The following is a 14,680-nucleotide window of genomic DNA, read 5'->3' on the forward strand; positions in this document are numbered from 1 at the left end:
CCACGTAGCAATATATATCGAATTTATTTACATTCAGGTCCGGCAGCCCCCCCGCCCGCGGCACCGCTATGTACATAAGGCCAAGTGTAAATACTTGAATGCACTTAATACAGAATTAAAAAAACGGTCTTTACACAACACGGCACGGGGCCCCACACGCAGACAGCACGACGGCACCGCACGCTCGACTCACACCCAGTGCCCCCCGGCCCCCCACCACTGGGCTGTGGGATGCCCAGGGCCGCAGCACTGGGCGGGCCTGACTGCCGTGGGACGCGGGCATCCCTGTCTCACAAGGGGACCGGGCAGCCCTCGCGGTGGGCTGTGGGGCAGCGGGAGCCTGGGGGCCGGCCGAGGCCCCCGCTGCCCCATGGCGGTGGTCCCCCAGGAGCGGGGTTGCGCCTCCATCCCCGCCACGCTCAGCACTCGGCCTCGGAGACGGCGAAGAGGGCACTGTCCTGCTTGCCCACCTCGGCCACGGCGGCAGCCAGCTGAGAGAGGTTGCCGTTGGGGAAGTGCCGCGCTTCCCACAGGTTGAGGATCATGGCTGTGGGGCTGGGCTTTGAGGCGAAGAAGCTGAGATGGCTGGGGGGGTTGAAGAGAGGGATCACGTCAGGGCAGAGGGGCAGCTCCGCATCCCAGGACCAGCCCCATGCTGGCTTAACCCTGGGCACCGTTCCACTCCCAGGGTCCTGCAGCATTCCAGCATCCATAGCTGCAGGGTGAGCCCAGAAATCCCCCGTCCCTGTCCACCAGGACACCTCATCCCCAGCCCTGTCCCCGTCCCAAACCAACCTGTCGAGGTTGAGCTTCTGGGCCAGCATCCTCCAATCGGCTCCCCGGGTGCCCGGCGGGTCCAGGCTGCTGATGATCTTCTGGCGGATGAGGAAGGGGATCTTGAAGGCACTGGGGCCCACGAGGGCCGGGGCGCCCACCTCGCTGTCAGGGACCAGCCAGTCCGAAAACCTCGTGTCCTAGGGCAGAGCAGCAGGGGGGTGATGTGAGCCCATCCTGGGGTCACCACCAGGAGCCCCCCAGCCCTGCCCTCACCTTGGCGATGTTGAAGTTGACGGTGAAGCTCTGCCCATCACCCTCCACCTGCCAGACCCAGATCTTGCAGGCCAGCTCACAGGTGCTGGGGCTCAGGCGCTCCAGGGTGAAGGTGCAGTGCAGGAAGGGCTGCAGCCCGCTCCAGATGTGGTAGAAAGGGATCTCCTGTGGTGGGATGATGGTGGGAAGGAGTCAGAGTGGCAGACACTGTCCCCATCCCCAGTCACCAGCCGGGCTCCCCACCTGGTAACTGGCGAGCAGCTTGCTCTTCCAGAGGGAGCTGGGCATGTCGTGGATGGAGAGGCGCAGGTTGTGGTAGCTGTCCTTGAAGTGCAGCACCCGGGGGGCTCCGATCAGCTGCCCCCCCAGCTGCTTCTCCAGCTGGATCACCTCCTGCGGGCACAGCAGCGGTCAGGCAGCGGCTGCTGCACCCTGAGAGCACATCCCTCGCTCTGAGCCGGGGTATGCGAGGGTTACACGGGGACCCCCCGGTACCTTGAGGGTGTCCTGGGTGTCGCTGAGGCAGTAGACGCGGATGTTGTACTCGAGCGAGGGGCAGGCGGCCGGCGCGAACAGGACCAGCTTGAGGCGCTTGGAGGCCGCCATGCTGAGGGACTCCCCGACCAGGGCAAAGCGCCCCAGCTGCTCCGTGAAGATGTAGCAGGCCTGCGCTTCCAGCTGGCAGTAGTACAGCTCCGTGCACGGCTCGGCGCCCAGCTGCAGCACGTCCTGCGGCACCCAGAGACACGCACCGCGGCCGTGGGCATCCCCCCTCCAGCGCCCGCCCTGGAACCCCCCGTGCCCGGCAGGCGCTCACCTCCCACGTGCCCTCGCACGACTGCTTCTTCAGCCGGATGCTCCAGTTCTCGGCGCTGGCCTCCACGCAGTGCCCCATGGCCAGGATGGCGGGGCGCGTGAGGAGCACCCCAGGCGGGCCGCAGCTGACGATGGGGCTCAGCAGCGTCTGGCAGCCGGCGAGGGGCAGCCTGCACCATCGGGGCAGATGAAGCAGGGATGTCCCAGCCCAGCGGCCCCGCGCCCTGGCAGCCCCAGCACCTACCTCACCTCCTCCTGCTTGTGCAGGGTCAGGTAGACCTCGTAGATCTTCCCCCGTGGGATGGCATCGGGTGGGATGAGCAGGCTGATCCCTGGTGGCGGGGTGCAGGCAGGGGTGAGCCCGTGGGGACCCGCCTGTGCCGGGTGATGCTCTGGCACCCTGCTCCAGCCCCCCCATACCTGTGTTGGGGATCATGAGCCGCCCCCCCAGGAAGTTGAAGGTGCCGTAGGCCATGTTGTTGGTGCCGCGGGGCAGGGAGCGGAAGTAGCTCTGCGTGGAGAGCCGGGCCACGAAGTCGGCGCCTTCGGCAGCGGGCGAGCTGTGGTGCAGCGTGTGCCGCCCGGCGCCCAGCGGGCTCAGCAGGTGCCCATTGGGCAGCTGGAGCTTGGCCGGGCCGTCCTGGCGGGGGCACAGAGAGCCCTGGTAGGTCATGGTGGTGGTGCTGAGGTCGGGCTGGATGGTGAGCAGGCCGGGGTTGTCTGCGGCACAAAGCAAGGGGCCGTGGCACAGGGTATGGGGGGGACAGGTTGAGGACCCAGGTCCTGAGGGACTCCGTGTCCTGGCGTGGGTGCACAGCCCCGTCCCTGGAGCCCTCACTCACCGGCCTTGCTGGGCTTGATGCTGACGGGCTGGAAGCCAGCGGTGAGGATGGAGGAGTCGGCCACATCGGCGTCCAGGCCCCCCTTCTTGCGGCAGTACACCAGCACCCCCACCAGCAGCAGCAGCACCAGGCACACGGCCACGGCCACCAGCCCCACGTACAGCGCCACGTCCTCGGCACCAGAGGCAGCTGTGGTGCGGCAGGGCGTCAGCAGGCACCGGCACCCCCATCCCCTATCCCAGGGGACAGCCCCGCCGCCCCCGCCGCACTCACCGTGGCTGCAGAGCTCGGAGGTGCAGTTGCGGGTTTCCAGCTCGGGGCCGTGGCAATCCCGGCCCCCGTTGCGCGGCGCTGGCTCCGAGCACTCCCGGCTGCGCCAGTGGGTGCACTCGGCCCCGCACACCGACCACTTGCTCCACTCTGACCAGGCGCCATCCACTGCGGGCACAGCCGGGGGTCAGCGCCCCACCGCCATCCCCTCCCCTGCCCGGGGGCCGCAGACACGGACACACAGGGGGTGTGAGGACGAGACAGCTGGGGCGGGAGGGCAGGGACCGCGCTGGGTGCAGCGGGGAGTGCAGCATCGGCATGGGGGGGGCAGTGGCGATGCCCCGGGCAGCGGGTACCTGGACAGAGCGTGGTGCAGGCGGTTTTCTGCACGTTTTGGCCCTCACAGAAAGCCCCCCCGTTGAGGGGCGTGGGATTGGTGCACGTCCGGCTCCGCTTCTGCCAGCCCCGTCCACAGCTGGTGCTGCAGCCCGACCACTGCGTCCACGTTGACCAGCCGCCGTTCACTGGGTGGAGAGGGACCCGTCAGCGCCCCGCCGGCATGGGGGACACGGGGAGGGACAGGACGGGGAGGGTGACACTGGGGCAGCACGGTGAGGACAGGCGCGGTGGGGCCGTACCATAGACAGTGATGGCAGCGGATGCACTGCGGCGACGGGCCACGATGTTTTTGGCCACGCAGGTGTAGTTGGCGGTGTCGGCCAGGCGGGCCTGCCGCAGCACCAGGCTGTGCTCTGGCGTCACATAGACGTTGGCGTCCAGCGCCGGGTCCACCAGCTCCTCGTTGCGCAGCCACTCCACCTGTGGGGCATGGGGACATCACTGGGTCACCCCCTCGGTGTCCCCGTGGGGAAGGGGCACCCTCAGCCACATCCTGCCTTGCCAGAGTGCAGGGGCTCACCTCGGCCGGGGGGATGCCCTCGGGAGGGCGGCATGGCAGCACAATGCCCTGCTCGATGGAGACCTCCCTGGCAGTCGGCTCCTGCTCGAAGTTCTTGCGCAGATCTGGGGAGGCACAGGGGTGAAGTGGGGGAACTGGGGCCAGCGCCCCACACCCTATCCAGGCACCCACAGACACTCACAGGCAATGCGCACGAAGGCCTTCTGGCTCTTGGTGGTGCCGGAGGAGCTCCAGGCCACGCACTGGCACCAGTACTCCTCCAGCCCAAAGATCTTCTCCACTTGCTGCCGGGTGACCTCGATGCGCACCTCCATCACCGGCAGCCCTGCCACCAGTGGGCAGCGTGTCAGCACCAACACACCGGGGGGGATCCCCATGAACTCAGCTCCATGCAACCCCCCCACATGTCCCCATGACCGGGGCTGCTTTCATCACTTGGGCTGGTGCTCACCGGTGCCGCGGTCGGTGCTGTGCTGCATGACGTGGTCACCCTGGTGCACCCACTCGCCGTTGCACTTGAAGTAGATCTGGGTGGCGGGGGTGGCGCGGCAGGCCAGGCTCACTGCCTTGTTCTTCACGATGTAGACGTCCTCCGGCTCCAGCTGGAAGTGCGGCAGCAGGTCCGGGGACGCGCCGGACACCGGGTTGGCCACGGTCGCGCTTTGCTGAGCACCTGCAGGGAGATGGGGGCTCGGGCACCTCCAGTGTGCCCAGGCTGGGTGATCACCCATACCGGTGTGTCCCTGTGCCCGTGTCCCTGTGCCTCACCACCGTCCCCCCCTTGCTGCCATGCGGCAGCCCCCTCCTGTCCCTGCCATCCGTCAGGGAGAGCAGCAGCACAGTGGTTGCGCCCGCTGAACCCGCACCGATCCCTCATGTCCACACTTAGTGCTAATGAAAAGGAAATGTAGTGTGACCAACAAGGGCCATCGCTCACGCCTCCCAGGGCACCCACTGCCACCGCTCCCCGGCACACTGCAAGCGCAGGCCAGGGGCCGCATCCTGCCCCAGGTGCCCTGGAGCGGCACAAGGATGCAGAGTGAGCGCAGGGCTGCACGGCCCATGCCCTGGGAACACTGGCACCCACCTGGGAGCGGGCACAGGCATGGCACACGGGGGCTGGCTGTCCCCTGTGTTTCTGGGCTGCACACACATCCTTTGGGGCGTCGGGCATCGCCCAGCTTTGCCTGGGGGCTGTGGGTGCCATGCAGCAGGGGCCAGAAGCACTGGGGACAAGGCGTGCGGCACAGACCCACAGTGCCCACGTCTCCAGCCCAGTCATGGCCGGGTGCCCCCGCTCCCTCACCCTGCTGGCGCCTGCTGCAGAAAGAGTTAATAAACCAGGGCCCTAAATAAGCATTTGATTAACAAACGATAAAATAGCGATTGTGTCACTGAATGAAGCTGTAATTGCTGCTGCTAATTGGCTGGTTAGGATTTAATAAGCAATTAAATGGGATGGAATGCGCAGTAATTAAGTGCCTTCGTTTGGCAACCACTAACCCACGGGACCCCCACTGCCCATGGTGCCCACCGAGGCTGGCTCCCACCTGCACAACAGACTTGGGGACACAGGGGCCATGGGGGACACAGAGGTCCCTGGGCCTTGGCTGAGCACCCCGGTGGAGGATCTTGCTCGCAGCAGCCAGCTCAGGCCCCTTTGAGCCAGGGAGCGGGTGCCGAGCGAGCCACCGCGGTGCCCGCCGGGACGGGCAAGGTGCGGCAGCTAATTTACACGGGGAAGATAAACGGCAACCATAATGCGCCGGTTATTACCCCATCAGCACTTTTACAATGTCGCTGGCAATTAATTTAATTAAAACCCCTGTCGGGGATACAGAGGCATTTCATATTTCACTGGTTTAACGACCCCCCCAGACGCAGCCCGGGGCCGGCCTGGGGGTCACGGCAGGGACAGGCGCTGCGGTCCCCAGCGTGGTGCAGGGCCCGGTGCCGGCTGCGGCACGGCTCAGCGCATCACCCGTGGCTCTCACTGCTGTGCCTCCCACTCAGGCATCCCTGGGTGTCCACGCTAGTGTGTGGGGCTCCACACTGTGCCAGCCAGGGGCTGAGATGGAAAAAGACAATCCAATTTATCCATTAAGTACCAGGTTCACCACTGCACAGCGCTGCTGCTGCCTCCCACTCGGGCATGCTGGGTGAACGTGAACGGGGGAGCAGTGCTGGGGACTGGCCTTGTAATCACACATGAAATGAGTACAGCAGTCGCTGAGCTGTGAGTCTATCACCGTGGAATAGTGGGGGCCAGCAGCGAGGGGTGGAGGAGGCAGGATGTTCATCGAGTGCCCCAGCACCCACTCAACCAGGTACTGGGGGTGTTTTGGGTAAAGTGGGACCACAGGCAGCAAATGAAGCTGGGGACATGTGAGCATCAGAGTAGGGGGGCTGCCAGGTACCCCCACAGATGCCATCCTGCTGCTGGGCACTGTATGGGACACTGGGGCTCCACACTGTGGTGTGGTCATGGCATGGCTGGGAGGCAGGAGCTGGTCTGGAGCCAGGGTGAGGGAGTGGAAGGGCTGTGGTCTGAGTGCTCCATGCACTACAGGCACCCCATCCATGACAGGTACCCCATCCATGACAGTCTCCATCTGTGATGGGCAGCCCATGCACCGTGGGCACTGCATGCACAATGGGCACCCCATGACCCTGTAGCTATCCCATGCAGCACAGCTATGCCAACCACCACATGCTGCGGGCACCCCAAACCCCATACATGCCCCTATCTCTGCAGGCCATGCTATGCACCATGGACACCCCATGGCTTACGGTCCTCCCACACGCCATGGCCACCACATGCAGTGTGGGCACCCCCCACGCCGCAGACGCCTCACGCAGCGTGGGCACCCGGAAACGTGGGCAGCGGCCCCCCACGTGTGCCGGCTCCCGCATCGGCCTCATGCTCACCTGCTGCTGCGTTGCCATGGAAACAGGCAAGATGCTTATGTCACCTTGGCAAAGGAAACCGGGAACTTCGGCGGGGACAGGGGACGGGGACTGGGGGGGTGGCAGGGCGCTGGGCTCCACTCAGCCCCAGGAACCCGCGCCGTGACATGGTCACAGCCTGGCCGGGGGCTCTTGCAGCAGCTGGAGGGCTAATTGGGAGTGCGGTTTGCTCCAGTGCTGATAAATCACGGCCGGTAAAGCCAGTGCATTAAGCAGGGCTTTATCATCAATTATTGCTTGCCCACGTGGGCTAATGAGGGCAACAGCAGCCCTGCCGAAGGGGCAGGGTGCTCGGGCTGGGAGCAGGGCTGCAGCACCCACCTCGGGATGCAGAGGGGATGGGGACACCCTGTGATGGGCTCCAAGTACTCCCCTTCACCCCAGCACTGCCGGACCCCGCGCAGCTCCCGGCCTCCCTCCGCATGCACAGAACACCCCTGCTCTCTGTACTCCGCAGCTGCTGGCATCCCAGATGGCCAACAGCCCCTTACTGCAGCACCTGGGTCCCCCAGCGTCAGAAACACCAGGTGTACTGGTGTTACTGGGCAGGGAGAGACTGCAGGACACTGCACTGCCCAGCATGGGGCACTGCCAGGACTCACTGGGCAGCAGCCTGGTCCCTCTCAAGCGGCTGATCCTGCCCCTGGTGCAGGTGCCACACTCCCAGCAGTGCTGAGAGCAGCATGCTGGCACCTCGGTGCCTGCCGCGGGGAGACACCGGGAAGGTCAGTGTGTTCTTGGCGAGTAGAGGCTGCCCGCGGGCGGCTGCAGCAGTGCCAGCTCCAGCACCGGCACACCAGTGTGTGCCCGCTCAGGAGGGAGCGGGCAGCTGCTCTGCCATGGCTCGGCTCTGCCCGAATGCTGCTGCCCAGCCGAGCCCAGCACATCGTCCATCCCCAGCCTCCACCTGCCTGATGCCGGCCACCTCAGGGGTCCTGACAGCGGGGTTGGGACCTTGATGCCAGCACCTGCCTCCGCGGCTGTGCCCCCTCCTGCGGATCCCCCTGAATCCCTGTGGGATTTGCAGCCGGTAGGTTCAATCCCAGCTGGCGGCTCATCCATTGCACCGCGCCAGACCTGGCACACCATTAACGTGAAAGATTTCCTTGCGCTTCCCAGTGCCCGGCCTGTGCTCCGGCAGCAGGTGATTAAAGCAGTAATTGCTGCTGATTGCCATGGCCTAAATGAGGGCAGGCTGGGTGTCAGGGGGAGGGCAGAGGATGCCCGGCTGTGCTCAGGGAAGCTGTGGGTGCCAGCCCTGCCTGCCGAGGAGTCCCTGCTGCCGCAGAGCATAGAGAAAAGGAGCTGGCACAACTCACTGCAATCATAAAGCTTGTCTGAGGCTTTGAGCCGGCCACCATCCTGCCAGGAGAGGCTGGCTCCGAGCCACAACGAACTGGTGCTGCCCCCGGGAGACCCCCAAACAGGGGACACAGCATTGCCTCGCACTGCTCAGCTGCCTGTGACTGCTCCAGCACTTACCTGGAGCATCTGAGCATAGGTGAACGCTCCCACTGCACCCACCTTCCCACCCCATGCAGCCCCACGGTGACGCCAGGCGGGTGCCAGTGCCAGCCCCAGCTGGGCAGTGAGCCAGCAGGGTCGGATGCCAGCGCCGGGCAGCAGGGCCTGGCTCCCGGCCAGTCTGGCGCGTGGCGAGCTCTGGGGACAATGTGACGATGGGCACAGCGTGCCAACACGTCCCCCATGTCCAACAGCCACAGTGCCCCCGCCTGTCCCAGGGCCATGCCCACAGTATCCCAGTGTGTCCCCTCAAGCCAGATGCTGTCCTGGTCCCTATGTGTGTGCCCCACGTGTGCCAGCCCCATGGCCATGGCAGAGGCTGGGTAGGGGCGGTGGGGCTGGTGGGTGCGGGTCTCCCAGTGAGCGCATGGCAGTGTCTGGGCGCTGATTAAGTGAGTGCTCATTATGAATGAATTAGTCGGGCGGGCTTGCATGACAATGGAGCTGCCTAATTACGGATCTGAGCTGATACCGCTCTCCCTATTGCGTGCAATTAGCATGTGCTGGGGCAGGCAGGGCTCCCTGCGCCCTCACCCTGCCTCAGTGCCCCAGCCATGCCCACGCTACCCTGTGATCAGGGTCTGGGGACAATGGTGCCAGCAAAGGCAGCCGGGGGTAGCAGCCCCTCCACAGGGAGCAGTTCTGCCTGCCTGAGGGGTACTGGCCCTGGCACCCAGTGCTGGGCACCCTTTCCCAGGCACCCATGGAACAGGACCCCTCTTGGTACTATAGAACACACAGAGCCCTGTTCTGCACCAGTCCTGGGTGCCTGCTGAGCCCCACAGTCCCCCATACCCAGCATGCCCACAGGACCTGTGCCAGCCATGCCAGCCCATCAGCAGCACTGCACGGGGAGAGGGTCCTGTCCTGGCTCCAGATCAGTGGGGTATGGGGGGCGCCCCAAGCCCAGCCTGGCAGTGGGATGGGGTGGGGGGAATAGGACTGGCCCAGACCTGCATGCTGGGGTCCTGAGCCCGGGGAGCCGAGTGGTTTCCTGTCTCTCCTTTAACTGACAGTGAAGAGCAAATGCTCCCGCTGAGCCCTGGCCCCGCTGGGAGGAGTGTCAAGGTGACCCTCAGCCCTGTGTCCTTGCTGGAGCAGGGATGGGAGATGGTAGGGGTGCTGGGAAGGCCCCTCCAGCCACACAACAGCCCTGGGTGCTGAGGTCCAGCCCTGCAGCCTCTTCCCCTCCTACCCATGGGTGCACGCAGTGGTGACAGCAGCCTCAGCAACGGCTGGCTGGAGGGGGACCTGAGACTCCCACTCTGTGAGCAGGAGCCCCAGGCTGGGCAGGGTTTGTGGGGGCCAGGGTAAGCTGTGATCTGCCTGACACCCATCTGGGAGCAGCACTCATAGAGCAGGCAGGCTGCAGGGCCAAGGGGTACTTGACAACTGGTTGAGGATGGGGTCCCTGTGTGGCCAGCCTGCAGCCAGCCCACCTCAGCCTGCCCACAGACAGTCACACAGTACACGGAGCAGTGCTGGTGCTGACACCGAGGGTGCAGGAAATGCACAGTGCACCGTCCCCATGCCATCGTCCCTCAGACGCTGGCACCATTCCCAGTGTACTCCCGGCCACCGCTGTCCACTCAGGTGGGACAAGCATCAGCTTTACCCATGGCTGTGATGTTCCGTGGTGGCTCTGGGGGTGCCCAGCCCCTGCCAGCACCACCCGCGCCCCGACTGCCTGCTGCCAGCACCTGCCAGGCCCCCCACGGTTTGGTGTAGTGCCAGCCCCGCGTGGCACTGGGCCAGAACAAACAGCCCTGGGCAGGCTGCGTCTGCCGCGTGCTCGCGCTGCCAGCCGGCACAGCGGCTTCCCAGCCACGCAGCAAGTGCCAGCGCTGCCCATCACCCTCTGCCCTCCTGCTCGCCTGCACAGGCTCCACTGTCCAGCCAGGCACAGGGTGTGGGGTGCTGATGGGATGCAGTGACCAGGGTGCCAGGCTGTGGGGCACCAGGTTGTGGGTACAGTGGTTGGGGGCTGCCTGCTGGAGCCTGAGGGTCCCCAGCAACGTGGTGAAGCTGGTGGCAGAGCAGTGAGAGCAGAGCACATGGACCCGGCCAGAAGAGCTGCAGCAGGAGCTAGTGGGGGGGCAAGGGGCAAGCCTGGAGGCAGGAGATGCTCTAGGGCCTTCCCCTTGGCATCTGGCAGCACTGGGCCAGGGGTAGCTCTGGGGCAGAACCCTGCCCCTCTACCCGTGCCCACCCTCCAGCGCAGCAATCGAGAGGGGCAGCCACTGAATCTCGGGTGCTCAACCTGCTCTGCTGCCCATGGGTGAGCCTCAGCTCTCACTGCCGTTCCCCTGCGGGCACCGGCAGCAGAGCAGGCAGCCCACACAGGGGATGCTGCTCCACAGCTGCAGGCAGGGGCCCTGCGCCTGGCCAGCCAGGTTCCCCTGTGCCCAACCTGTGCATCAGTGCCCCCAGAAGCAGGGGTCCCTGCCGTGCTGTGCCGTGCCATGCAGTGCCGTGCCGTGCCGTGCCGTGCCGTGCCGTGCCATACCAGGCTGAAGCAGCACCTGGTGCACAGAGGCCCAAGCCTTGGCACGTCCGTGCCGAGCAGCGGCCGCGCCGGTGGCTGGGCTCAGTCTCGCCGCGGCCGGCTGTGAGCTGCCTGCCAAGCGACGGGAACCAGCTCCCGCACAGCACTGCCCCGAACCGCTCTGGCACCGCCAGGACCCCCACACCTCTCGCCGCAGAGCCGGTGTGGGATAGTGTGGTGCACCCCACGTCCCGCTGCCCCCCAGCTCCATCCATCCCCGCGGCCCAGCGAGCGCCATGGAGACAGCAGCGCTCCATGCTGGGGGTCGGTACCAGCAGCACCCTCCATGTGGGGGGGTGCCCACCACCGCGCCGGCTCTGCAGTGTCCCCCTGCAGACGGGGCCATGCTGGGAGCGCTGGGCGACGGGTCCCCAGGGGTGCCGGGACGGGAAAAACGGGTGCGGGGAACACGGGGGATGCGGCCCCGCTGGGTGCCCGCCCGGCGCACCGAGGCCAGGCACCGAAGACGTCTCCGGTGGTGAAAGACGGGGTGTCCCCACCAGGACCCCCGCAGAGCGCGCGTCCAGCCCCGCGCAACTCCCCGCCCCCAGCCTGGTCCTTTGTCTGCAGCCGCCACTTCCAGGCTGCCGTGACACCTGCCCGCAACCGACAGCCCCGAGCACCCCCCGCGCCCCCGGCCCCCGGCCCGGCAGCCGGTGCAGCTCAGCCCCGGGGGTCCGGCCAAACAGCTCCCCCACCCGCCGGGTCCTGCCCGATGAGGGGGAACGGGGGGCAGCCGGGCTCCGGACCGTCCGCGTCTGCAGCAGCACCGATGCAGCCCCGCAAACCCCCCCACGCAACGGCCACCCCCGCGACGTAACAGCAGCTCTCCAGAGTATCCCGTTACCACGGTCCCCCGTGTCCCGGCCAGGTGATGGGGACGGAAGGGACCCCGTGCCGGGGGCAGGGATGCTGTGCGTGGGGCAGAGTCCCCGTGCGTGGGGCTGGAACCCCATCCGCGGAGCAGCTCCGCTGTGGACATCCGTGCCCGGGGCTGGCAGGGCCCCGGGGGAGCGGAGCCTTCCCGGCAAGGCGGCGAGCGCCAGCCCCGCCAGTGCGGGCAGCGTCCGCGATCCAGCGTCGGCTGGGCACGGGTGTGCGGCCGTCCGTGGGCACGGGGGGGGCGGCGGTGCCTGCCGCGGGACAGGGGCACGCCCCCCGCCCGGGAGGGCACCCCGCGGACCCCCCGGTACCCCGCAGCCGGCCGGGCCCCCCGCACAGAGAACGACCCTCGGGAGGGCACGGGCTGCCCGCAGGACGCCCGCCGCCGCCGCCGCCGCTCCGCGGGTGACCTTGTCCAGCGCCCGGTGCCCGTTCCCCGCCGCACTCCCCCCCCCCCCCCCATCCCGCCCAGATCCCGGTGCCCGCGGGGGGCGCGCCGTGACTCACCGGCGGCGGCGAGGAGGGCAGCGGCGAGCAGGGCACCGAGCGGCCCCGGCGCGGCGGTGGTGGCGGCGGCGGCGGCGGGGGCCCGGCGGCGGCGCGGCCGCGCACCCATGGCGCGCCCCGCGGAGCGCTGCGGGGCGAGGGAGCAGGGCGGGCCGCGCTCCGCGGTGCCCTCAGCGGGCCATGGCGCCACCGGCCCCCGCCACCGCCACCGGCCCGGCCCCGCCGCTGCTGCCGCCCGCCGCCGCGCCGCTCCGCTCCGCCCGGGCGCCGCCAATGCGGGGCGGCGAGCGCGGACCCGCCCGCGGAAGGGACGGCGCAACAGCTGGGCGCGCCCCCGCCGCCGCCCCCCGCCCCGCACCGCCGGCACCGCACCCCCCCGGCTGCATCTCCCATCCGCATCCCGCCCCGGACAGGCGCGGGGGGTCCGCAGCCCTGGTTCGCTTCCCCCGGGCAAGGTGCCACCCCCACGGCACGGCATCATCCCCCGGGACATCCCCCCCGGGACGGCACTCCCCACGCACCCCGCTGTGCCCCTCATCCCTGCTGCAGACCTGCGCAAGTGATGCGCAGGGGTCTCCCAGCCGAACCTGGAGCCCCACGGATGGGTGCGGGGGGGCACCCCAGGAGAAGGGAGTCCTGCCTGCACCCTGCCCGGCCGCCACAGCTCACGCTGGGCAATGTCACGGGAGCGACACCACCATCTTGGTGAGACCATGTGCCACCCGCAGTGACCCACCTCACTGCCCCACGCGTGGCCCTGTCCTCAAAGTAGCCCCCACGCAGCCAGGCTGGTCTCTCCCAGGGGATTTGGCTCTGCACCTGCTGCAGCATGCGGCCCCTTCCCTCCCAGCACCACCCCTGCACCCAGCCAAGGTACCATCACCAGCAGCCAGACCGCAGTATGGGCATAGGGTGAAAGGGGTGAGGCTGCACTGGGGTACCCGAGGGACTCCCTGTGGGAGCCAGAGCCCATGCCAGTAGTGCCGGGCAGCTCTCTGCCCCCAGCAGCAGGGACCAGGCAGGGCAGGGCTGGGCAGAAGCTCCCAGCGCCACGCAGAGATAATTTCATTAGCAGCTGCAGGAACAATTAACAACTGCTCTGATGCCTTCCAGAGCTGAAGTGGGTGCGAAGCCAGCACGGCTCTCCCGGGTGGCACCGGCTGTGCTGCGGCCTCCATCCCCCCCAGCGCAGCACCGGCAGTGCCAGGCAGAGCCAAGGCCACAGCAGAACAGCCCCGGGGTGAGCCAGAGCCATCTCCCACCATCACACCCCTGCCGGGGGCCTCCCGTACCAATATGCCTGTGCACCGGCCATGTGTGCAGGCAGGGCAGTGCATGTGCAGGGCACCCATGGGTACCCACTCCCATCCCACCATGTTTCCCCAGGCACATCCTGCACGGATACTGGTGGGAGCCCAGCCGGCAGAGGGGACCCCCGGCCCGTCGTGGGCAGAGCTGTGGTGCAGTGCTCATCACCCTCCTTCAGGCTGGCTCCCTATTACTGATGGCATTTGCATGGAAACAGGATGTTTCTACTTCTCGCGGCTCCATCTGCTCCCGCTGAAGTCACTGCGCTGCACACAAGCTCCCGGGGGGCTGCCATGGGAACCAGGGTGAGCTCCCCTGCAGCGCCAGGACCCCCAGCCCGGCACCCCCTGCCAGGCCTGAGTACCCTGTGCGGATGGCACCTGTGCGGGGGACCCAGCACGGTGCCTCCCTCGGGCAGCATGCTGGGGAGGGGGCTTGGGACCCCATTGCGGTGCCAGCCCCATCTGCTCCTCGCGCTGCTCTCCCGGGATGGTTTCCAGATCCCGCTGCGCCGGTGGTGCCAGCAACAACACTCCCACCGCCCAGGTACCAGGGTCCCGGTGCTGCCTGGTCCTGCCTTGGCTTCGTCCAGCTCCCCTGCCATGTGCTCGTCATGCATGCTGCCACACAGGTGCCATGCCAAGGCCGCGCTGCTTCACCTAGCATGTACCTCCTGCACCATGGGCTGGCATGGCCAGGCTGTCTGTGGGGAAGCAACAGCGTGCACTGACGAATTAATAGAATTTAATTAATACAGATTGGGGAGATCACTTTCAATTCTGTTTGCTCTGCCTCTTGCTGAGGAGGAGATGAGGGGATGGATGAGCTGGATCCTGCTCCGCAGCTGCCAGAGCCCTGAGCCCTGCCAAGGGGCTGTGCCAGCCTGGCTTGTGCCCATGGGGGCACCCAGCACCCCTGACCACCACTCAGGGGAGCATGAGGGGCAACAGCATGTGGGGAGTCACAGGATCTGTGAACTTCAACGAGGGGAGCGCAGTGCCAGCCCAGTGCCCCCAGTGCAGGGTGCTTGGTGCCTGGGTTTCCCATTAC

The 14,680-nt window shown here is 67.1% G+C and overlaps 1 protein-coding gene across 3 annotated transcripts; it reads right to left on the minus strand.

The window, feature by feature from the left end:
• Window positions 1-5: 5 nt before the first annotated feature.
• UNC5A (unc-5 netrin receptor A) lies at window positions 6-12,431 on the minus strand. Of its 3 annotated transcripts, XM_065690176.1 has the most exons (16): window positions 12,323-12,431; window positions 4,349-4,570; window positions 4,079-4,222; window positions 3,898-4,001; window positions 3,617-3,797; window positions 3,335-3,502; window positions 2,982-3,146; window positions 2,709-2,897; window positions 2,287-2,586; window positions 2,111-2,198; window positions 1,868-2,036; window positions 1,546-1,779; window positions 1,294-1,443; window positions 1,051-1,215; window positions 796-974; window positions 6-585 (listed from the first exon to the last, which is right to left on the minus strand). In XM_065690176.1, the coding sequence occupies exons 1-16, from the start codon at window positions 12,429-12,431 to the stop codon at window positions 420-422; spliced, it is 2,733 nt and encodes a 910-aa protein (XP_065546248.1). In that variant the 3' UTR covers window positions 6-419. The 3 variants fall into 3 exon arrangements, 2 of the variants coding, with proteins under 2 accessions (XP_065546248.1, XP_065546249.1); XM_065690177.1 differs by lacking the exons at window positions 3,335-3,502; window positions 12,323-12,431 and having other exon boundaries at window positions 4,349-4,950; XR_010615015.1 differs by lacking the exons at window positions 6-585; window positions 12,323-12,431 and having other exon boundaries at window positions 885-974; window positions 2,116-2,198; window positions 4,349-4,958.
• Between the last annotated feature and the right edge of the window lie 2,249 nt (window positions 12,432-14,680).

This window comes from Lathamus discolor, chromosome 10 (genome assembly GCF_037157495.1).
Source record: "Lathamus discolor isolate bLatDis1 chromosome 10, bLatDis1.hap1, whole genome shotgun sequence".
Lineage (NCBI taxonomy): Eukaryota > Metazoa > Chordata > Aves > Psittaciformes > Psittacidae > Lathamus > Lathamus discolor.